General features: G+C 42.1%; 2 protein-coding genes across 5 annotated transcripts in view; one reads left to right on the forward strand and one right to left on the reverse strand.

Annotated features, from left to right (window-relative positions):
• LOC133496793 (reticulon-4-interacting protein 1 homolog, mitochondrial-like) overlaps positions 1–24915 on the forward strand; it is a 27147-nt gene continuing 2232 nt past the window's right edge. Inside the window, exons 1-12 of one of the 4 annotated variants that reach the window (XM_061812787.1) lie at positions 1–134; positions 221–367; positions 8315–8361; positions 9000–10977; positions 11056–11207; positions 12397–12465; positions 12560–12684; positions 12866–12914; positions 12996–13132; positions 15936–16119; positions 18125–18220; positions 20466–20678. In XM_061812787.1, coding sequence (XP_061668771.1) covers positions 10701–10977; positions 11056–11207; positions 12397–12465; positions 12560–12684; positions 12866–12914; positions 12996–13132; positions 15936–16119; positions 18125–18220; positions 20466–20639 — 1263 coding nt within the window. In that variant the 5' untranslated portion in view covers positions 1–134; positions 221–367; positions 8315–8361; positions 9000–10700 and the 3' untranslated portion in view covers positions 20640–20678. Of the gene's footprint in view, positions 135–220; positions 368–8314; positions 8362–8999; positions 10978–11055; positions 11208–12396; positions 12466–12559; positions 12685–12865; positions 12915–12995; positions 13133–15935; positions 16120–18124; positions 18221–20465; positions 21386–24915 lie in introns of those variants that run through there. The other 3 variants (XM_061812785.1, XM_061812788.1, XM_061812786.1) reach the window with 3 other exon arrangements.
• LOC133496790 (beta/gamma crystallin domain-containing protein 1-like) overlaps positions 21497–24915 on the reverse strand; it is a 23119-nt gene continuing 19700 nt past the window's right edge. The window contains exons 19-22 of the mRNA XM_061812781.1: positions 23671–23794; positions 23425–23583; positions 23174–23330; positions 21497–21864 (exon numbers count right to left, since the gene is read on the reverse strand). Of these exons, the coding sequence (XP_061668765.1) occupies positions 21776–21864; positions 23174–23330; positions 23425–23583; positions 23671–23794 (529 nt within the window). The 3' untranslated portion in view covers positions 21497–21775. The remainder of the gene's footprint in view (positions 21865–23173; positions 23331–23424; positions 23584–23670; positions 23795–24915) is intronic.

Below are 24915 nucleotides of genomic sequence, written 5' to 3' on the forward strand. Positions count from 1 at the left end.
GTAGACCTTGTTGAGCATGGACTTTGTTTCTTAAGCTCCGCCCCCTTAGCCATGTCTCACAAGCTTCCAAAATGGTGATTGAACAGAACGTGTTTGAAGTCGATTCTCTATCGCGTATTCCAGATAATATTGGGGTATGTTTTTTGCCAAATGCGTCAGACTTGTCCAAGAGAGATCTACGGAGAGGTCTCAACTATTTCACGCAATAATATGTCCACAGAATTAAGATTATGGACGGAGCAGGACGCAATGTCAGAGTTACAGCAAAACGTTGGCGATCGATGCAAAAAAGTTTGACGCCTCACAAACTTCATATTGAAATCCAACAGGATAAAATTGTGGAATCGTACTGCGCATGTAAAGCAGGGTGAGTACTTTTTACGTGGAAAGATCACGAGTAATATTGTAGTCTTTAGAAGTAAGTGAAAGCATTCATTTGACTTGGCTCATAATCGAACCCAGTGCTCTGTCTTAAAAGTCTGATGTGATACAAATAGGAAAATCGACATTTCGCATGTGTGACATCGAACATACAGCCTTGTGTTTGGTGATATTGTCCACATTTAGTTGTACGTGCACTCTCCCGCGAGCCTTAATCCATCGTAGACACCTCGTCAACTGTGTTTTAAGATTTGGAAAATGAATCAAGCGGGTTCCTTGTAACCTAGCAGGATATCTTTCATCAGAATTGCACGTTCCCCAAGTGCATCTGAGGACCATTTCTCTTCGTAACATTAACTTTTCCGAGCGCACGCTACTGACAACCGGCATTGCTTGTGGGGCAATATGGCGAGAGGGGCGTGTCAAGCCACGGGTTAAGACAATGCGGCTATCTGATTGGCTATTATTGTACGAGTGATTGACAGGTCGGGAAAGGTCCATTGGATTTAACTACGGAATTGGGGTTGCTGTCCTGCTGTATAACCCGATAACATTTCAATTTGAAACTAAAGTGTTAACTTGACCTCTGGCTGCAGTCTCTTCTTGTCGCAAGTCATCCAGGCCTTGAAGGAGGAAAGAAGCCATCACCCTGCTACCGTAGGCATGATGTTCTTTCGCTAAAAGTCTTGGGGATCATCAAGATGCTTTGGTTCAAATGTGAAATGTACTTTTGTCTTATTTTTGTCCCAGTGGTGTTTTTTTTTTTTTTTGTCTTGACACTCCCCGATGAATATTTTTTTCATTTTTTTACTGTCTTACTTATGGTTGAGTGGCCTCCGATATGAGCTGTCATTGCTCTGGAGTGATTTTGATTGGGCAAAATCTCCTGCTTTCCAGCTTTCTCCATTTGTGGATCATAGCTCCGATCATGGTCCACAGTGGTCCCGAAGCCTCAGAAACTGATTCTCATTTGTTCTTGATTTTCTTTGGTGTGTGGAATGTGGCGCTTCTTTTTAAGCTCTGATGGCTGACAGCTACTATTTAAGTGATTTTAGGTGAGTTCCTGATTCTGGCAGTAATCAAGGTTTGCTCATGTCATTATCTAAGACGCTTATCCCCACAAGGGTTGCAGGAAAGCTGAAGTCTATCCCAGGTAGCTTCGGGTGAAACGGCGGATTACGCCCTGAACTGCTCGCCAGTCAGTCGCAGGGCAGATATTGACACCGTCACTGAGCGGGAATCGATCCCATGCTGCCCGCACTAAAGCCAGGCGTGAGTACCACTACAACATCAGTGACTCCTCAAGGATTGGTGTGGCCAGAAAAAAATTAAGTAAGGTGTCCTAAAACATGTGAATTACAGTTTACTCGTGATTTAACAACAAGGGGCAATTAGTTTTTCACATAGAGATGGAAATCCATAGAGTTGGATTTATTTTGCTTTTCTAATAATGTTTTTTTTTTTCTATTAACAAACTGAATGTGGTATTTACTTCGTTTTTTTTGTGTGAGATTTTAAAATTGGCTGGATAATCTAAAATGTTTAGGTTTTGATAAATATGGGGGGGGGGAATCTGAAATCAGGCAGGGGGGAAATGCTTTTCTACACAACTCTAAACTCTAAAACATGGCGCAAGAGCCAGTTTTGAACGTTTAAAACATTTAAATAACCTGACTAGCACTTCTGTGGAATTTGTAATATGAGGATATCATTTGGTGTAGTTCACCGTTTTAAGGACGAAAGTCCAAAAATTAAATTACATTACCAAAATATATATTTGTAACGTTTTATTTATTTATTTATTTTTAAATATGTACCACAAAATCAAGCAGCATTCCTTTAAAAACATTGATGTCTGAACTCGAGTTGAAAATTGACTTCAAGTAGGGGTCTGGGAAATGCTTGGTCAATTAGTCGTGACTACGAAAGCACCAATTGCTATAACAATGTAATAAAACACGTCGTTTCACTTTTTTGGGTTTTTCACTAAATAGCCAGACCGTTCCCTTGCGAGTTCAGTTTTTTTTTTTTTTTTTTTTTTTTTTTTGGCCACAATGACTAACATTTCTCATTACTTAATATATCCTCATTGAACAGTGTGACTAACATACAGTCATCTCTTGTGATGTGAGGTGTGACACCCAACAAACCTTTAAACATTGAGTGCCGCTATGAATTATTCAAGACAGTTGCCACGGTAACAAAGACATTGTCCCGGGCATGTCCACGTGTAAACTTTAGTCCTCTTATACCTGAAAAGGTGGGAAAAAGGAGCCAGGAGACCAAGTAAGTGCACAACAGCATAAACTGTGTGCAATAATAATATATAAATATATAAGATCTTTTGAAGATCTTATATTTCTCAACCCTGGTCAGCAGTCATCAACAAAAACAACCGCAAATATTAATATATTTCTAATGAAAGCAAAGTTCATTTATTTATTGAATTTGTAGTATTTTGGCTGTAGATTTCAGGTAGAAGTTTCCTCGTGAGGCTTTTGAATAATTCACGACTCGGTGTCACATGTCTGAGCTGACTCATAATGGCCAAATGTGGAGATACTGGAAGTATCTAATTTCTGATAGTTCGTGTTGTGAACTGAGCCCACTTGCGGGGCTTTAATGATTGCGTTTTAGATTTGAAAGTATTTTTTATGCGGACTGGTTTCTTCAGATTATTTTGAATTTCTAAAACTATTCCAATTTGTATGGATATGTAAACGTGATTAAAAACTCTGCAATGGGCATGCCAGCTTGTATAAAGTTGGAAAGAAATATTACATGCTTGTCCTCATGGTTCTTCTCCAAAAATGTATTTTGAACACACATCTACAGTGCAGAAAATAAGTATTTGAACACCCTGCTATATTGCAAGTTCTCCCACTTAGAAATCATGGAGGGGTCTGATATTTTCATCGTAGGTGCATGTCCACTGTGAGAGCGATCATCTAAAAAGAAAAATCCAGATATTACAAAGTATGCTTTTTTCATGATTTATTTGTGTGATACAGCTGCAAATAAGTATTTGAACACCTGAGAAAACCAACGTTAATATTCGGTACAGTAGCCTTTGTTTGCAATTACAGAGGTCAAACGTTTCCTGTAGTTGTTCACCAGGTTTGCACACACTGCAGGAGGGATTTTGGCCCACTCATCTGCACAGATCTTCTCTAGATCAGACAGGTTTCTGGGCTGTCACTGAGAAACACAGAGTTTCCCCTAAGTGGGAGAACTTGCAATATAGCAGGGTGTTCAAATACTTATTTTCTTCACTGTATATGTCTGGGTTTAAAAATCGATGTTTGACCATAATGGGACTCTGCTGGATCGTGGTTTAGTAAATGTACACACTGATGGAGAAGCCAACCGCGTTGCTGCGGTCCACCACCCTTGTTTGGGTTATGGCGTACTTTCATATGGCAACACTGAACTCTTTGCACTCATCGTGCTTGCCCTCCGTTTCCAGTATTGCGATTGGCATATCAATTGAGTCATCAAGTCATTTAGTGTAATCAGTAGAGACAATGCTGAGTCAGTCTAATTATTAAAAAGAACAATGCGACACCAGCTACGGCCTACATCCAAACACATGCAACAGAGGTATGACAACAGGAGTTTAAACGGTTCAGAGGAAGAGCCTCTACTCCTTTTAATAATCAATACCAACTGTGAAACAATTAAGTTTACTTAAGGGACTTTAATAAATCCTTATCATGCAGGGGTTAAAACTACAATTAATGGATGCTCATTTTAAATTGATGGTTTTATATCAGCGGCACAGTGAATCAGCTTGAAAAGCGGTGGCCTCACAGTTCTGAGGACCCGGGTTCCATCCCAGCCCTCCCTGTGTGGAGTTCAGCACTCCCTGCGACCCTTGTGAGGATAAGTGACTAAGAAAATGGATGAATGGATGGTTTTATACCAAATCACATAGCAACACAGGCCTTTCACGTTCTACAATCCTAACAAGTGATATTTGACTAATTTGTTAACAAATCTTACCTTTATGGTTATTTTGAAATTTCTATGGGCAAAATTAATTTACAGCAAAACGCTAATTGTGTCCGGCACGGTGGAGCAGCAGGTAAAGCGTTGGCCTCACAGTTCTGAGGACCCAGGTTCGATGCCGGCCCTCCCTGTGTGGAATTTGCATGTTCTTCCTGTGCCTGTGTGGGTTTTCTCCGGGGACTCCGGTTTCCTCCCACATCCCAAAAAACATGCAACATCAATTGGACACTCTAAATTGCCCAAAGGTGTGATTGTGAGTGCGGCTGTTTGTCTCGGTGTGCCCTGCGATTGGCTGGCAACCAGTTCAGGGTGTACCCCTCCTCCTGCCTGCTGACAGCTGGGATAGGCTCCAGCACTCCCTGTGACCCTTGTGAGGCTAAGCGGCAAAGGAAACGGATGGGTGGATACTTATTGTGTAGCCTACACACCAGGCGGGTACACTATGTTATATTATGGCTTTTGGAGAGGGCCATAAAATCAAGGAACTCATTTAAATGTCCCTCCACGCCGGACCCAAATTCTTTCAAATTCTTCCATGGCAGGTTTGTGCCGTGGTCATTTACACACATTTAAATCCTTGCAAACCAAATAATTCACACATTTGCAAGGCCACCATTCCAAAGGAAACACGACAACCGCCACAGCGTTCTGTAAATCCGAGACTCACAAGCGTTAAAACTAAAAAAGAAACAAACATACTGTTTATATAAAACAGATTTCGCTTGCTGATGGAATAACGCACTTGAACTGTTTTACTGTGACTTATTTAAAGGGTTACTTTTTTAGTCGTGGGTCATCCACTTGTTAAGGCACTAAAAATGGAAATGAGCCAATGCCTACGAGCTTGTATGCGATATTTAGATTTTGTCTTAAAATAAAATCAACTGCAACTAATGCAAATTGAGCTTGTTTGTCACGAGTGGAACAAGTTCTACTTGCTGCTGTTTGAGGGGATGTAAAGTATATAAGATTTAAAGACATTTATTTTATCTGTTATTGGACGCAATATTTTCTCACCAAGGCTTCAATTATTTGCCTTTACAATGGACAGACATAAAGGTTATAATACAGGTCCTTAAAGTGCCACTGTCATGAAATGCATGATTTTTAGTATGTTATTAATGAAAAAAAGACAGCCGGAATGGACCCATCCGTTTTTTCACAACACATGATTTTGACGTATATGGCTTTTTGTCACTCCCGCCATGAAAATCCACTCGAGGGATTTGTTTTCGAGAAGAACCAGGAAGTGATGTTAGTAGCAGACGCCCACCCAAGCGGCCTCGTATGTTTCGACTAGTTTTACCTGCTGGAAGGTAGGTCTTTGTTCCTTCATGTTAGCCAAAATGCCGGCTCGTTGTATTGCTGTATATTGCTCGAACACTCGGGTGGATGGATTCTCTCTTCATACTTGTCCAAAAGACCTGGTTCGTCATGAAAAATGGATTGCACGGGTGCAAAGGATGAGAGCTTCGTGGGTTCCAAATGACAGGTAGTTGTGTATACAGCTACTAAAAAAAAAATAATAATAGTTGGGAGGGGGGGGACGTAATCCTCTCAGAATGTAACAAAAGATCCATGCAGGTAAGTCAGGGGTGCTAAATGTGTCGATGTACCCCTCGTTGTTAGTTAGAAGTGATCCGCATATCATCTAAATATGGCTCGAAACGATTGGGTAACATTGCCCGGTCACTTTATTCGATTGTGAGGTGTTCTCTTCTTTGAGAAGAGCTTCCGTGTCCCATAGTAGGTGGGCGGACGAGGCGCCGCCGAAGCGCGGACGATGCACGGCTTTGGCCGGGCTAGCGCATACATACTGTCTGGGAGTCTTTTGTTAGTTACAAGTGATCCGCATATCATCTAAATATGACTCAAAACGATAGGTACTTCACTCGATTGTGAGATGTTCTCTTCTTTGAAAAGAGCTTCCTTGTTCCGTAGTATGGGCCACACCGTGTTTTCAACGGCGAATGTCGCAGTGTGACGTAATGAACAGACGATGTGAGCAAAATGGCTACCACTTGACTTCCGCAACTTTGTGCACGGATGACGCGCTGTCCGCTCGTATTTATTTTTTTGTATGGACATTGAAGTGAATAATGTTGTATTTTTCATTACAATATCTCTTTCAGAATGTTTATAGGCATGACACTTGAGCTTTAAGCAGATGCTCATTCATCCCACCGTCATGTAAATGTCGCAATAAGTCACAAAATGTTCGTGGAATGAAAATAACAAAATGTCACATGTGTATTGGATGCTCATGGTAAGCAGAAATAAGTTACAGGGACTTCCTCCTGGCCATCCGGCTTCTAAAAAAAAAAAAAAAAAAAAAAAAACATTGATCACATCCTTGTTTACTGCATGAGCGTTTACTTTGTGGGTTATAGATTACGAAACTGGTTCTAACTTCAACACACTTGTGAGTTTTTTCTTATTGACGATTGGTGGCAGATGGAGGATGTTTTGATAGGAAATAATAAGTCAGATTTTTGGTGGGGAAGGGAGCTTCGGTATCATTATGATAACAAAGCGGAGGTGAGGATAGGGGAAACGGCAAGATAGCCACTTGTTCTGGACTTCTTTTTTTGTCCGGGCGAGGCCGCGGGCTGCTGTATCAACAGAGAGCTTAAGTGGATCAGCTCCAATAAGTTGTTTAGTTAGTTTCACTAATCACAAGTGGCCCGACAATCAGACTGCAATTAGTTTGCTCATTTGCCGGCTTCGGTTTCAGAGATTCCAATCCGGAGTTGCCACAGAAACCAAACAAAGGAAAGACGCCAGTCATGCAAAGCTACTGCATAAATGCCCCTTGTTAATTCGCGCTGCGAATTCGTGTTTTATATTTTTTTGTGGGCCGAGAACACAGACTGGTTTGCCTCTTGGTCTGTCAATAGGTAACACAAAGCCCACAGGAAGGTTCTATTACACATTTTTAATGAATATTGACTCTGCTGCCATAGACGCTCTCCCTTTTGTGCGCTTCGTCTGCCCCGTTTAACACGGCAGGATCGAGCCCAAAGAGCTAACCTGATTTCATAAGCAAATCAGGTTGGGTCCCAGATTTAGAGCACCGATGTCCCTCTTGCTGTCCGTGGCAACCAAACTAAGGGTCCGCAGAGAGCGACTGCATATCTAGGACGCCCCCCGCTTGGCCCTCCTTTCCCAGAATCCTTCTATCCCAGTCTAACCTTTAGGAAGGACACCTGATGCTTTGCTGCGGCACCTGTTTGCTGCGTGGCATTGGCCCCCGGCTCGCACGGGGGTGGGGGTGGGGGTTGCTGAAAGATGGCCACATGAGAAGGCAGCACCCTACAATGTACATAAATAATCCTGCGCACAATGACTCTTGAATATTGCGTGAGTTTGCCGCACCATCTGCTCGATGTACAGCCCTTTTTATTTTTGCCTAAGGTGAAGTAATCTATCAGCAATATCAGACACTTTTAAAAGAGCATAATCATGTTTACACACTGAATTCACAACTCAATTAACATGTTTTATATTGTCAATTAAACCAGATATATTATCGCAGCACTATGTCCTTGATCCCCAACACGTTTTGGTTTAAAAGTAAGTACCGTATTTTCCGCACTATAAGGCGCACCTTCAATGACTGGCTCATTTTAAAACTTTTTTCATATTTAAGGCGCACCGCATTATAAAGCGCATAGAATAGACGCTACAGTAGAGGCTGGGGTTACGTTATGCATCCATTAGATGGAGCTGCACTAAAGGATCAACGTTGATCCATGTATAAGGCGCACCGGATTATAAGGCGCACCGTCGGCTTTTGAGAAAATTAAAGGCTTTTAAGGTGCGCGTTATAGTGCGGAAAATACGGTAATGTAAAGGGTCGATCAAAGGGGATATTGTCCATCCGTCCATCCATCTCTCCATTTTCTATACCCCTTATCCTCACTAGGGTCTTAGCTGAGCTGGAGCTGCCGTGGTGGAAGCTTTGGGCAAAAGGTGAGGTACATCTTGAAATGGTTCAGCAATTGACCAAATCACAGAAAATGTATAACAATCTTTGTTAAAAAATAGAACCACCAATCTTTTCCCTTTATTATACAGTTTTCATTTGAAACTAATAACTACATAGCTTGATAGCTGTCCGTGATATACATTGTATCCAAACTTCAAACTGCTCAGGATGGAATGGATTGTATCCAACCGAAGAGATTCCGTTGTTATTCCATTTTCTTCGCCGCTTATCCTCAACGAGGGTCGCGGGGAGTGCCGGAGCCTATCCGAGCTCTCAACGGGCAGGAGGCAGGGTACACCTTGAACTGGTTGTCAGCCAATCGCAGGGCACACATGGAGACAGACAACAGTCGCATCCACAATCACACCTAGAGGCAATTTAGAGTGTCCACTTAATGATTCTGTGATATTCCTCATTTAAAATTTGTATGATCTCATACATATAATTGTTTCACAATACTACTATTGCTAATTTATTACGTTTATTTGTACCCTGAAGCAATTCTGCTGCTCTGTATATTCATTGTTGGATGTAAAACAGTACATAAACCTGAGTTTATGTATGCTACAATATGTTTTCACACTTGCTGAAATGATCTGAATCTGCCTGATTTCATTTGCAGCTTGATTCACTGACCACCTGCCTGACCACCCCTCTGCTCTATCCTCCACTTCAGCAGCAGGCACTGACATTTGTATAATGAACGTGACTCATTTTCACGTCTTCACAACTTGTAAGCCTGACTTCAATCACATGCAAGGATTAAGAAAAGACAAATTGAATGAATGAAATGAACGTTTGTTGGCCAACCCAAATGTGTATTCATATTCAAAACGTACACAGTTCAAATAAAGAGCCGCATCCTTGACTAGTAGTGCTGTATTTCCTGTGTTGTAGATGCTGGCGGATGACAAAACAACATTTCGGATGTACTCACTTGGGCTAGTGTTGGCAATAAAAATACTGCATCATGTTTTTACCTTCTTTTTAATGAAAGAAGAGGTACGCGCCATTCCATCCCACCCCACATTCCTCATTAAAATTAAGAATAAAGTGCACTTACAGTTTCCTATTTTTGTTATTTGTAACTTCCTAGATTATCTTTAAAGCAAATAACGCAGCCAATAAGAGGACCTTAATTGATTTAGTCTGCATTTGTAAAGTAAAAAAACACACACACACACATATATAGATAATATAATATATGGGCCTTTTGATTGTTGGTTTAATGTTTCAACCTGATAAAGAGGTTGTTTTAGGATGGCACCGTCGGTAAAGCAGGATTCTATTTATGCGAACATCAGTCAGGGGTAATAATTCATTAGGCAGGCCCACTGTAATGAGCCTGTGCAGACAAAGCACCCGCTTCTTTCCCATGGGAGCTGTGATCATAATGACAGCACTGAGTGTTGCCTGGTTTCATGCTGAATCAACTCATTAGAATAAACAGATAATGTTTTAAACAATCAGCAGCCTCAACTATTTTGCTGTAGTATCTGCTACACTCCTTTATTAGTAGTATTTTTATTTGGCCGTGTTTATGTAGTGTACAGTAGATACAGTATATTACCCTTTTATGTTCACCATGTTTTATGTTTATTACTGTTTCTATACCGCAAACTTTTAAAACTTTTAATATTGAAAATCGGACCCTTATGAGGATAAGCGGCTTGGAGAAGTGAAAATACAATACAGTTGATTAGTATGTTATCGGCTGGCGGTGACGTCATAATAAACTCGCGAATCCATTGGTCAGAATTTTACCATAAAGAAATCTAATTGGCTGCTCAGAGGTGAAAAAGTTATCTTGTTATTTAGCCAACTTCGAAATTAGTTCCAAAATTATGACTGATGCTAAATCCTTTAATTGTTTGTTATTTTCCCATAAAAAATTATTCAATACACTCGAGGAAATCCAGTACACGACATGTCGCTCAGATCCGGGTGACGTCAATACCAAGCAACCCCATTGGTCGAAATTTTAGCATAAAAAAATATGATTCGCTACTGCTGGGACGTGAACGGTTAGCTTGTTGTCATGCAGCCGCGTAGATAGCAAAAACACTTTATAGTGTTTGTTTTCTGCCACGTCTCTTCTCGCTACGGTCCAATTTAACACTCGTACATGCAGTTAAGTTGTATCCATTTAATTTCGTTGATTCGCAACATTAGTGCATTTTTTTTCTTGCTTGGAAATGAGGAAATTAGTTTGCTCGGTTGCGAAGTGACATGTCTTCAATCTAGCAGTCGCAGGTTTATATGTCATAGACCGACCTTATTAGCGCTGTCACCTCAAGGACAGTTTTAGCTTCTGTGCATAGCAATGGCATATACAAGACTGTTTCACTTATTCAGCATTAGAGCTACACGTTCGACCCAAAAGCGAGCCGCTGGATGTGCACGGTGCTTCCGAAAACATGTCAGCACTTCAGCTTGGCGATCACAGAGCCGAATGTCCGCCTGGGTCATCGACCAATTTGGCACTAACGAAGTGTTTAGGTACTCTGAAGACATCCCCGTCCCTACGATCACCATGTCCAGCCAAGTGATGATCCAAGTCCACGCTACCAGTCTCAACCCTTTGGATGTGTCCATGAGAGGTAATGGTAACACTGAAATCATGTAGACAGGAGTATGACTTCTTTTTATAATCACCATTGTTACTTTCTTAATTCAAGGTGGGTATGGAGCTAAGATGCTGAAGCTACGAAGGGACCCATTTTCGATAATGGACGACCATGGTGATTTTCCTCTCATCCTTGGTCGGGATGTGTCCGGAGTTGTGGTGGAGTGTGGATCTGAGGTTGAACACTTTGTACCAGGAGATGAGGTACACAGTGGTTCTCACTAGGTGCTTGTGCAAATGTGATTTACTTTTTGGGTGCTTGACGTGTGCCAGTGATGAAACGTACAGTTGTACCTGTTAGATTGAACAAAATTAGTTTCAGGATGCTGTTGGACTGCTGTCTATACTATATTGTACCGCTTAACACTCACAGGAGCTGGAGTCTACCTTTTTTGACTGAGTGAAAGTCAGCCTCCACCCTGGACTGGTCACCCGTTAATCACAGGCTCCAGGGAGAAGCAAAAGGGAGGGTGGAGGATGGTATTTGGGGTTGACAGTCCAGAGGAATGGTGAGTGTAGTAAGGAGGTGAAGAAGCAGGTCAAAGTAGTTCGGAACGGGTGGAGAAAAGTGTCACGTGTGTAATTTGATAGAAGAGTCTGCTAGAATGAAAGGTAAACTTGATAAGCCTGTGGTGAGGCGAGCTCGTGATAAAGAGACAAGAGGAAGCAGAGGTGGAGGTGATGGAGTTGAAGACGTCGAGATTCTCTTTCGGAATAAGCAGTTTAAATATATTATTGACATCCAATCTGAGATATCTTAGAGACAATGGCAGGCAGAGCATATTGATGGCTGGGTGTTGTGTCCAGATTAGTTATATTGTGAGTATTTTGGACGAAGGATGATGATGATGAGGGAGCGAGAGGATGGCCCAAGAGAAGGTTGCAAAATGACAAGAAGGCGGTCAGTGTCAGAGAGGAAGATGCAGATGATAAACTGACATGGATGATGTGTCACGGCTGTGCATTCCTTCGGTGCATCCGCTTCATTTTGGAATGCATCAAAAAATCAAATACATATGGTCATTTGTCATCACGTTTTTGTACTACTTTTACCTACATTTTGGATGAAGAAAATTAAGGAGTGGTAGAATTTTTGGTCAAAGATGTCCCGTTTTATGATAACATCCCACCTGTCTATAATATTGATTTTCTCAACGTCGTCATTTTGAACAAAGATTGTAACATTAGCATCGCCATGCAGGGAATAATTCACTTATCAGGATTCCATGCACAGTGAATGTACAATACAATTATGTGCAAATGTTCTTTGCCTAATCTCGTTAGAGTACGTCATTATAGAGCAATCTGTATGGATGACTAATGAACTCTCAGGATCAACTGATTAATGACATCTTAAAAGAAAGCAATGTCAAATGTATTTGATGTGTTCCAGGTTTGGGGTGCCGTGCCGCCGTGGAAACAGGGCAGTCTGGCGGAATTTGTCAGTCTAACAGAGTTTGAGGTAAATGCTTGGTTGTGCAGTTTTAAATTTTTTTTCCCCATGCATTTGTGATAGCCGGTCAGGGTTGTATTGATGTTGCGATGCTATTTTAAAGCTGTCCCACAAGCCCAAATGTTTAAGTCACGTGGAGGCGGCGTCCATCCCGTACGTAGCCGGCACTGCGTTGTCTGCGCTTGTTAACGCGGGTGGTCTTTGCAGAGAGAGCTCCTCCAATAAAAGGCAAGCATCCACCCGATAGCGGAACACTCAGCTCCGTCCCCTCATCACTCACAAACAGAACATTATAAGTAGCGAATGGTGTAAGTCCATGAGTATTTCTTTTAACAACACAGTCCTTGTAACACATTCCTTTTGCCGACTAAGACGGAACCACGCTAATTAAATGTTTTTTTTCTCTTAGAATTTTGATTATCGGAGGATCCGGAGGTGTCGGAACGTTTGCCATTCAGGTGAAACATCGCAAGATTCACATTTGGGTTTTTGTTGGATCACCGTGTTGATCAGTGTTTTCTTTCTCTCTTTGCTGTTAGCTGGTAAAGGCCTGGGGAGCCCACGTTACAGTCACTTGCTCTCATAACGCCGAGGGCCTCGTCCGAGGGCTCGGAGCCGATGAGGTTGTGGACTACGCTGTGGAGGATGCGGTCCAGCAACTGGAAATAATGGAGAGGTGTGTGCCGTTGCTGTGACAGCAGAGCAAAATGTTATTTACAAGCATTGCATTGTTATTACACATATGTAAACATGGGAATTACCCTATTGCAGTACAGTGAACCATTGCTAAATTGTGAATCACCATTTTCAAATATATTCGTATGTGTTAATGTAGAACACAACACTTAAAACATCCATCCATCCATTTTCTTAGCCGCTTATCCCCACAGCTGTCATCAGGCAAGAGGGAGGGGACACCCTGAACTGGTTGCCAGCCAATCGCAGGGCACATAGAGACAAACATCCGCAATCACAATCACACCTAGGGGGAATTTTAGAGTGTCCAATTAATGTTGCATGTTTTTTGGGAGGGATGTGGGAGAAAACCGGTGTGACGGTCTGAGCGCTCCCGGTGCTGAAAAGTCTCCCTGTGATTAACGCGCATGCACGTATATTTTGTAAACTCCTGGCCAGTTTGAAACGTCCTCATCCATTCGACAACTTGTCGCCGAGTGTTCATGTTCGCTACGGACGTCTCAGAAAGATGAACACAGCGAACGTACATATATGTGGATATCTTTTTATCAACTTTTGTTTTAAGGTGAGGTTAGGATATAACGTTTGTTAGCTCCCTCTATGTAGAAGAAGGGGAACTATGAGACTGGGGGATTTCCCAGTAAGCGTCTGCTTGTACCCAGAGCTCCCCTGTTAGTAACGCGTGCGCATCCATCACAAGGAGACTTTTCAGCACGGGGGAGAGCTCAGACCGTCACACCGGAGTGCCCGGAGAAAACCGACGTAGGCACGGAGAGAAAATGCAAACTCCACACAGGCGGGATTGAACCCAGGACCTCAGAACTGTGAGGCCACCGCTTTCCAGCTGAGCCACTGTCCCAACATTTGCTGGAAAAAAATAAAAAAAGACACCTATTTGCACGTTTTTGTTCTGGCCTAAGCTTCTGTTCAAGCGCCACGTGACTTTTTAGGCTTGGTGCGAGTGAATGAGTTGCTCCCGTCTACCACCAGCTGATAGCTCGCCAGCTCGGCAGCGGGCAGCAGTGTGATGCAAAATTCCGACCGAGGTCCCACAAGCATGTGAGGCCGCTTGCAGGCTCGATGCCAGAGAAAGGAGGCTGATAACATTTCTCAAGATGATGCATCGAAGGGTCCGGATCGCTATGGGCAGTAGTAGATGTTAAAAGCTGATTGGCTGGTAATGGCTAGTTGCGCAACGTAACCTACACTTACTACCCAACTAAAGATAGCTGTTTGTGATGGACGGTATATATTTAAAATAAAATGGATTCTTATGGGCGAAACGGTAGATCAGCTAGTAAAGCGTTGACCTCACAGTTCTGGAGACCCGGGGGTCGATCCCAGCCCTGCCTGTCTGGAGATTACATGTTTCCTCCGGGCACTCCGGTTTCCTCCCACATTCCAAAAACATGCGACATTAATTGGACACTCTAAATTGCCCCGAGGTGTGATTGTGAGTGCGGCTGTTCGTCTCGATGTGCCCTGTGATTGGCTGGCAACCAGTTCAGGGTGTACCCCTGCCTCCTGCCCGTTGACAGCTGGGATAGGCTCCATCGCTCCCTGCGACCCTCGTGAGGATAAGCGGCATAGAAAATGGATGGATGGATTCTTATGTATCACTGAGTCAAAAATGTAATAAAACGACTTATAGGAAATTACTAATCGGTTATTTACACATTGCGAAGCACTGACGTCGACTCCCGCATACTAACGCTTCTGCCGCCATTATTTTCAAGGGTATGTTGAAAGTTGAATTTGAAAATATAATAACGTGTTCCTAGTTTGTGATGTTTGGGGTTTTAGCTATTGTTTGAACATTTTGGGGCACATATGCTTTTCCTAAATTTGCGATCTGTCATGGTTCCATAAATCTGCAAATAGAGATGGTTCACTGTACACTGTTCCCTAAAGGGAGTCATGTGATACATTTTAATATTAAAAAAAACAAAACACAAAGTTTGTTAATTATAGTAACCGTTTATTAAACCTCCTAAAACTTAGCCGGTTTTGAGGGGATGGTGGTGCCTCACGAAAATGTGTAAAATGAACGCTACCCCCCGCCTGCTCTCCTGAGGAACCAATGCCTTGTAGGGCTTTTGTTGCCATGACGACTGGAAGGAGGTTAAAAAAAGGCAGACAGCTTCTTGTTGCGGAAGTGGAGTCCCGGTTGTGGGGGTGTGTGAGGGGGGTTTGCAAGTGCCATTAAAGGAACAAATAATAATCATTTTCACTTGTTGTGGCAGCACTTCATACGCAACACTTCATACACTTAAATGATGGCGACAAAAATTATTGTGCTTGCTTTTTTTTTTCACCATACTCTCGGGAAAATCTCATTTCTTTAACCTTCTGTCAACTACGTGTTCCATAAAAATCGGGGTCACTCCTAGACAATGATCGGAAAGCGGTAGATAAAAAAAAATTATGGACAGCTGTTGCACAGCGGGGAAAAGAACAGATTCAGACTTGTCGACTTGTATATGATAACTCAAACACATCGACTATGTCGTGCTGTGAAGTCCATTTTTGGAAGATAAAAGAAAGGTGTTTTCCTTTTGAAGTGCCTTAACGTATGATGCCGACATCTCACCGTCTCTCCCGTACACCCGCGCGCCTCTTGACTATTTTTTTCCAGTTTCCATGGCGACCAAGGCTGAAGGCCAGAGTGCAAAATTGGTCAACTCTGGTTTGAGCTTTCAAGACAAAACAAAACAAGTGCAGCTATGCTGTTTTACCGACTGCAGGAAATTGAAAAGAAACTTTTCACGCTCTTGCATTTCCAGATTCGACGTGATTTTGGACAACGTGGGCGGGGACACCGAGGAGTGGGCGGTGGGTTTATTAAAACCCTGGTCTGGGGCGAAGTACGTCACGCTGATAACCCCTTTGCTCTTCAAAACGGACTCCCTCGGCGTACTGGACGGGCTCGTTTACGCCGGAGCTGCCCTGAGCACTAAGGTCATACAGGTAAAAAAAAAAAAAAAAAAAAAGAGATATGATTTGAATGAAGCAGTTTAATTAAACACCTGCTGAAGCCAATAAAATCCCGACAATCTGAGATGCAACTTGGTTGGAGGGAGGGTCGAGCTAGTCCACTTCTGTTTTTCAGTTTTGGTCTAGCAGAGTATGTGATGATGCGAGAGTAGTAAGTGGGGGCATAAGCGTGGGTGTGGCGAGAGTGCTGAAGCAGCAGTATGCGCTGTTTGTGCATATTGTCGCCAACTGGCTCCCCCCAGCAAATAGCAGTGATTGTGTGTTTCTTGCCAAACCTCGCAGCCCCTTTTGTGCGCGGCAGCAGCCAGCTGGTCAGTCGAGAGGGCCTCAGCAGCCCCAGCGGGCACACCCTCAGAGTTCCTCTCATAACGGCAACGTCAGAGCTCAACCGAGCCCTCTAGTGTTCAACCTGTTGGCAGCACTGAATCAATTTGGCCGGGGCTCTCAAACAACTGGCACGTCGACCCATAAAATGCCACAGGTTTTTTTTTTTTTTCATTTTTCATTGTGTATATATTTTTTAGAATGTTTAAGGATTTTCTCAGCTGAGCTGGTTCAGGTGTTTACATCTTTAGCCATCGTTGTAGGTTAGAAAAGCTGCACTTGTTACATTACATACATTATTAATCCCTATTTTAACGAACGATAAGAATATGTCATACAATTATAAGAATAGTGGTGAATCCAAACGAGTGCCTATTTCACTCATCAAATTTAAGAAATACTTGACAAGATTTCACTATCAAATAGCAACTCACAGTTCTGAGGTTTGTGGTTCAAATCTCAGTTCTGGGTGTGTGGAGTTTGAATGTTTTCCCCGTGTTTGTGCGGCTGTACTGTACAGCGTCCATCCCACGTTCCAAAAATAAGCATATTGGATTGACAGCAGTCCGTGGCGTAGCCCACGTCTCACCCAAAGTCATCTGGGACCGAAGGGGGAAAAAAAAAAAAAACCTGGGGTACATTTTGGTTCCTGACTGCCAACTGCAGAGAAATATCGTGGATGAACAGTATTGTGGCAATAAAAAAAATAAAAAAACTGTAAGAATATTACTGAAGAAAGGCATTATCATTGTCAAGGCTAAACTGCCTTAACGCCCCATCAATATTCACAAGCCTGAGAGAAGGCCAAGGTAATTTATTTTGTATTATTATGTGGTAAGAATCTTTATACGGAATAAGCAACCCAGTCACATTTTCCCTTGAGAAAATGAATTTTGTTACACCTGAACCAATTGTTTTCTGTTAAGAAGTGCTGTCCTCAGAGTTGCCGGACTGTTCATACAAAAAAAAGAGAAACTCTACAGTACAACCTCGATTTTCGACCGCAATCCGTTCCACAAGGCGGTTCGAAAACCAAATCGATATTTCCAATTAGAATTAATGGGAAAAAAATAATGCGTTCCAAGCCTAAAAAAATGGGCTTTTTAAAGCAGTTTTTTTTTAGTTTTTCCTGATAATAAACTGCATAGTAGAAACACATGTATAGTTTAAATACTTTAGAAAATAAAATTATTTAAGAAATACATTTTTTTTTGCTTTAAATGTATGCTTTAGTAGTAGAGTAGGCTAGGCTGGGAGTGCATTGCAGTATCTGTTGCGGCTCAGCCCCCAGCCCTGCAAACTTTTTTTTTTTAATTAACAAAAGTGTAGAACAACTTTAAACAACAACAATGAGGGGAAAAAGAGCAAAAAAAAAAAAAGAAAAAATATATATTTTTACAAAAAGTGACACAGGCATGCGTTATGTAATTCCCGGGTTTTGTCAGGGTTGTTCGAGTACCAATTTTCGTTCGAAAACCGATTTATTTGAGAACGGAGACGTTCCAGAACTGAGTATTCACCGTATTAATTAATCATACTTGTACATCTTTGTTCACATCTGTCATGTCTAATTTGTCTGTACTACGTTGTACTAAATGCTGTGTCATAATTCCTTGCCTTTACATATTTGCCTTCACTTTGGTCCCTTCACTAGAATATGGTTTCAAATGGATTCTTCTACCGCTGGGGGTTCTACACCCCAGACGGGCCTGGCCTGGATGAGGTCAGCCAGCTGGTGGATAGCGGGAAGGTACTGGATTGACTCATTACCAATAACATGATTGATCATAACAACCTTTGCCCATAGAGTCACATTAAAATCACGTTTGAGGATTGTAATTCAGAACGAAGATAAACAAAGCAGGAATTGTGTATACTGTACGCACGTTACATTCCTGCTGCGCTAGTGGGTCGGTGTCCGAGGGAGTCCGAAGCCGGGAGATGCTGAATGGGTTTTTACAGAGTGCTGAACAACCATTCGCACGGGCGTATCGGACCTTTTGTCACGGGGGTTTACAGCAAGCAGCTGATTTAGACCAATGGCGGGAAGCTGTGGACCCCCACGCCCTCCCTCAGCTCAACTCTCGGTCAGAAGTTTTTCCAGTGTGACACAGCCGCTCTGACCATTCATTGTTTAATAACGAGAGATGCTGACCAGAATAACAGGCTGGACATGCTCGGGATTGTCCAGCCTCATCACATTCTGTACCCCGCCCTCACATTTCCTGCATTGTAAGCTCGGGAATTCTGGTTATTTGTTCATGCAGGCTAAATATAAAATGCGGTTTCTACTATCCCCAGGATCTACGTTGTAATCATTTATTTTACCACCAACAGCTTGCTGAATGAATTGTTGTCTCTTAGAGAAACATTATAAAATATAACCCTGTACATAACTCGTCATAACTGATTTTATAGTATAACGCCTATTTTGTACAACAATTACTTTGAGAATAAACCTTTTTCACAAATATTAGTAATAGACGCATTCACGTACGATAATAAATACAGTAAACGATGTACCTTTTATGGACACCACCATTTCCCTTTAGGAAAGCAATATCCTGTGGTGCCAATTTTTGGATGTAATACCTTTTGACTAACAGATCCCAGTAGATGGCAGCGTTGCATTACTTTATGTAGTTTACCGCATATGTGCAAACAACAACAGTACAGGAAACAAATGAGTATGGAAGCTGCAGTAAATAAGACAAAAACGTATCACTTTCATACGGAATGTGAGGTGGAGTTTTTTTCACAATGTCAAGTGCCTCATCTGCTAGTGTGGTGAAATGTGTCGTGGCATTTTTTAACTGTTTATGGAAAATATGATGCCCACATTTCCTCCGAAAAGCAAGCTGCGAATGAGAAAAGTGAACGAACTAAAATCCCAAAACTGGCCGCACGGCAGTCACTTTTCACACAATATAGTTCAACAGCGAAAACCGCCACTGAAGGATCATTCCAGGTTCGTCACATCATCGTTAATAACAAGAAGTCCTTCCAAGATGATATTTTAAAAATAAGGTGGAAATATTATCTTCAATAAAATCTCTGCAGCTGCAAAGGCGCTGTGAAGCCATGGCTGATGTGTGGAAGGACATCGGAGATTGTTTAAAGTTCAATATGTTGTGTAATATTGGCTCATGCGGTTATGCAAGGCACACAAACATACATTTACACGTAAAGAATCCTCACTATACTTTAAAATAAATATGTTTTGCTTTTTTTTTGTAGTGGGTAGATCTTTGTGAGTTGGTCATTCTATTTCATCATTGGTCATTCTTAACCCATTCATGGGCAGGGTGGCAATTTATTCCCTTATTGAGATAAAAGTCATCTAACAGGCCACAATCAAGGAAATAACTTCTTTTTTGTTTATTGTTAAGTTATATGATAACTTTACTAATTTATAATCCCGTCCCAAAAATCCAACTGCTAACTTTGACCGATGAGTTATCCTCTCCTGATATCAAATTATGGCTTCATATTAAAATACTTCAATATTTTGACATATTAAGGATACAATGCGTGAAAATCATGATGTCCCAAAAATCGGACGCTGCCCATGAATGGGTTAAAAATTTTTTTTTTAAAAATGTCCCCCATCAATCGCGAGAAGCTGGCTGCTTGAAAAGTAGATCTTGGGGTAAAAAAAAGTCTGGGCACCCCTGGATTAGATGGTGAATCTTATCATGTGATGCTGATTATGGTAGGGAGAAATGCCAACATGTTGGCACTCAGCACCTGACACGTGAACAATGTATGTTTAAGTATGATATTAAAAAAATATGTCATGATATGAAGCAGAGAGTGTCGCGATCTTGAGAAAAGATGATTCAAAGTGAATGATGAATTCAGCTTCAAAGTACTTAAAAAGTGTTAAGAACTTTGAAATGTCTTTGGGAGATGAAATTAGTCATTATTTGTGTTTGATAAACCCATTTACTTATTTTTTTTTAACTCTTTTTCTCCACCACGTTTTGCGTGGACAGATCTTGCCAGTGGTGGAGGCCCGGTTCCCATTCAGCCAGGTTCCACAGGCTTTTCAGAAATTGGAGCTCGGCCACGCCAGAGGCAAGACGGTCATCAGCGTGACTGAGGAGCCAGAGAACGAGGAGCAAAACATGGACCACAATCCGACACAGGAAACGGCAACACAATACTGAGAGAGAGAATGAATCTGTGCTGATTCTTTTCTTTACAAGGTAACGTTGAAGACTCACATCTATTTAGACGGGATCAAAAGTGGGACAAATCCTGTTGTTCATATTGTTGTCCCGACAACCCTTCTTGAGAATTTTATCGCAAGGTACATGAATGAGTGTGCTTTCCTATCACCGTGTTATTACTCTGGTAATCAAGCGTTGAGGTGTGTACATTTCAGGTTATCTCAGTTTTTCATTACGAACAGACTTAAGTCAATATTTTGTCTGCTATTAATACACACAGACGTGCTCTATTAAGTTGTTTCCGACCACATCGGTGAGTAGACACTCCCAGTGCTGTCGATGCCGAAACGAGAATTTATTCTAAAGTCAATGTTTTTGTTTGTTTTGTTTAACGTATTTTCTTGCAAATTTAGTGTCACTGCTTTTTTCTTAAATATAATTTAAAATTAGCTCCCAAACAGAGAAACTGTTATAATAGTGAGCAGTCGTGGCCACATCCTGCCTTTCCTGGGTTTGTGCATACATCATTAAAAAAAATAACAATGATAAAAGAAAAATCTGTATCCATTTTTCCATGACGTCTGTAAAAATGGCTTGAAGTTCCAATCTTCACTGCACAGGATCTGTTGGGAGCACTTGACATTCGCATACCTCAGTATTCACACAATTTTTAAAGCAACTCCAATTCTTACTTTAGGGAACATCATTATATGTACGGTAGGCTCTAAATTATTGTTTATGAAGTGCATGCTTTCATTGTCCTATCAAAAGTTTGTTGTCGTCATGTGGATTTGAACAATTAAAGATCATGCAAGGTGAGCTAAGGAAAGTAGACTTTTTATTATTATAACTGAATAAAATGTAAAATAACATTCGGAACAAAATACACGAGATGTGTCAACACTGTTTAAGTTTATTACAAAATGGGAAACTGATTCATTCATTGAAAAATGCAAAACAACCTTAAGCTATAGTACTGGAAGTGTTTTCTTTCAAGTTCGAACCTCGTTGCTTGTATTATATAGTCGGCAGTGATACATTCCCAAAGAGGTCTTTCGACAACGACAAAATTACAAAATTTGAGCAAAAGTGCACATAGTACTTAAACACTTGTCGTGCTGTGCTGGCGAGTCTTAAATAATTTCCACGTCCCACTTTTGGTGTGCTTTATTTGGATCCAGGGTGTTGAGGATCACTTGGTTTTTGTCATAATGAACCCCCCCTGCAAAAGAAAAGACAATTCGCATAATTTATATTCACATCATCCTTCATGTTAAATGTCTATTTTATTCCACAAGATGTCGCTGTGGACAATGATGCTCAAAATGGGAGTAAAGGTGACAATTTCCAACCCTGCAAAATTTCCACAAAACACATCCATTCATCCATTTTTTTAGCCACTTATCCTCACAAGGGTCACGGGAGTGCTTGAGCCTATCTCAGCTGTCAACAGGCACGGGGCGGGGTACACCCTGAACTGGTTGCCAGCCAATCGCAGGGCACACGGAGACAAAAAGCCGCACTCACAATCACACCTCGGGGCAATTTAGAGTGTCCAATGTATGTCGCATGTTTTTGGGATGTGGGAGGAAACCGGAGTGTCCGGAGGAAACCCACACAGGCACGGGGAAAACATGCAAACTCCACACAGGCGGGTCCGGGATTGAACCCGGGACCTCAGAATTGTGAGGCCAACGCTTTACCAGCTGATCCAATGCGCCGCCCACAAAACACATACAGACTTATAATATTTGTCTCAATTTTCAAACGATTTTTACGAATTGTGAAATTTTGGCCCGTTTAGTTACATTTGGAATTACTGGTTTATTGTACCTTTTGATGTGAATTGAGCAAAGCTGATTGACATAGATGACATTACAAAAATGTTTTTTTTTTGTTTATTTTAAGAGAGGAGGCTGGAACTGATTATTAGGTTTCCATTCAATTCCAGAGGGAAAGATGATTTGCGATAAGAGTATTTTGAGTTATAGGCTGGTAATGCGTTGGCCTCACAAGTTCTGAGGTCCCGGGTTCAATCCCTGTCCCTGTCTGGAGTTTGCACGTTCTCCCCGTGCCTGTGTGGATTTCCTCCCACATCCCAAAACCATCTGACATTAATTGGACACTCTAAATTGCCCCAAGGTGTGATTGTGTGTGCGGCTGTTTGTCTCCATGTGCCCTGCGATTGGCTGCCAACCAGTTCAGGGTGTACCCTGTACTCAACACTCCCTGCGACCTTCGTGAGGATAAGCGGCAAAGAAAATGGATGGATAGATATCAGGGCAGCATGTTCATTGTTTTTGCACTGAACCTGCGCCATGCCTGATAATCTGTTGCAGCGCACTTGCTGAAAATAACTGAGCTAATTCACACGAAAAATATTTTTTTTTAACAAAACTCGGCATCGATTAACATCATATTCTCGTGATGCTAATAAAGTTTATTCCATTCCGTATTCAAGGACATATCTACGGTACAGTTATGTTTTTGTGAGTTTCGGCATTGTTTTCTTAGGAAGCCTAAAAGCTTACCTTTCACCTCCAAGACCAGATCAGACGTAGGCACGTAGCGGATGAACCCTTCAGGTGTGATGCTCCACACGTGGTTGTCCACTTCTGGCACGAGGCCCACGCGGCTTCCCGCTATGGTTACGCTGCCACTGGGACTCAGGCAGCACTCCTCCAGAAGCTGGAATACACAATGTCCAACCCCCAAAGTCAGCGACATTAATCACAGTGGTTCCCTCTATTTTGGTGGAACCCAAAGCAATCCCCCTTGACACCTTGCAGTGGAGATGTCCGCCGCGGTAGACCCAAATCTGCTCAAGGCCGTCAGTCTCCTCGGCCTCTTGAATCCGCAGCAGTTTGACCTCTTCCAGATCGCCGGTCACTGTCATCATGAGCCGCGTCTGTCTGTTCCTCAACCGGAAGTGAACGTGCCTCTGCGGGTTGCGCATAGGGGAATTATTTGAGGAAATACGTTGGATAAAAATAAACCAGCGAGCGCTTTGAGTCGGGTCATTGTGTACCTGTAAAAGTGGACGGAGGGATCCAATTTTACTCCACTTGCTAAACTGACGCCAGTCGGGTACCTCTCCGGGTTTGATCAGAATCTGAGGACCCCGATAGTTAATCCCCTCATATAATATCCACCTGACAACACACAAAGTAAACAAGAATTATCATGACCAACTGTTGTTTTTTTTTGTCTTTTTGATGTGCACAATTTTTAAACTTTGATATGGTGTATACAGTAAAAATGACACCTTGGATAATGCTGTTGATGCTAACGGTAATGTTTTGAACACGCAAAATAGCTAATTCATTTCTGTAACCTAGCATTTTTCTTTTTATATATAAAATCCATCCATCCATTTTCTTTGCCGCTTATCCTCATGAGGGTCACGGGGGTGCTGGAGTCTATCCCAGCTGTCAACGGGCATGAGTCGGGGCACACCCTGAACTGGTCGCCAGCCAATCGCACGGCACATCGAGACAAACAGCTGCACTCACACTCACACCTAGGGGCACTTTAGTGTCCAATTAATGTTGTATATTTTTGGGATGTGGGAGGAAACCGGAGTGCCTGGAGGAAACCCACGCAGGCAGGGGGAGAACATATAAACGCCACACAGGCGGGTCCGGGATCGAACCCAGAACCTCAGAACTGTGAGGCTTTACTATCTGTATATAATGTATAAAATCCCACTGTCAAAAATTGTGGAGGCTCTCCAACTACTGTATTTGAATTGTACAACAACACTTATTATACGCACCATTCAGGGTACAAAACTGAAAGGGAGGAGTTAAAAGCCCACCCTGCCAAACTGAACCGAACTGGACCACTTTGGCTTAAACCATTGCGTCGTGAGCAGGAGGAATGTGCCGCCGCTGAAAGTTCGCCCGCACACAGCGCGCTTTGTATTTCCTCAACTAGGCTCACACGGACGATCAAAATCTCACACATCAGCAGCAGATTTCCACCGTCATCATTGTCACCCCGCGCCATCGCGCTCAAAAAGAAGTGCTGGCACTGTTTTCCCCTCAGCATACATGCATTCAACCTCAAACTGCTCCCCAGACATGAACACAAAAATGGCACTTCTAGAGTTTTTTGTAGGACCAAATTACATTGTAATGTTTTGCGAGAGATCAGGTATTCTGCGAGAAATTGATCAGTTTCACTTATTTGGTCTGAAAATGATATATTACGAATACCGTAATTTCTGGCCTATAAGCGACTTTTTTTCCCCACACGCTTTCAACCCTGCGGC

The sequence above is a fragment of the Syngnathoides biaculeatus genome, chromosome 23, assembly GCF_019802595.1.
Source record: "Syngnathoides biaculeatus isolate LvHL_M chromosome 23, ASM1980259v1, whole genome shotgun sequence".
Classification (NCBI taxonomy): Eukaryota; Metazoa; Chordata; class Actinopteri; order Syngnathiformes; family Syngnathidae; genus Syngnathoides; species Syngnathoides biaculeatus.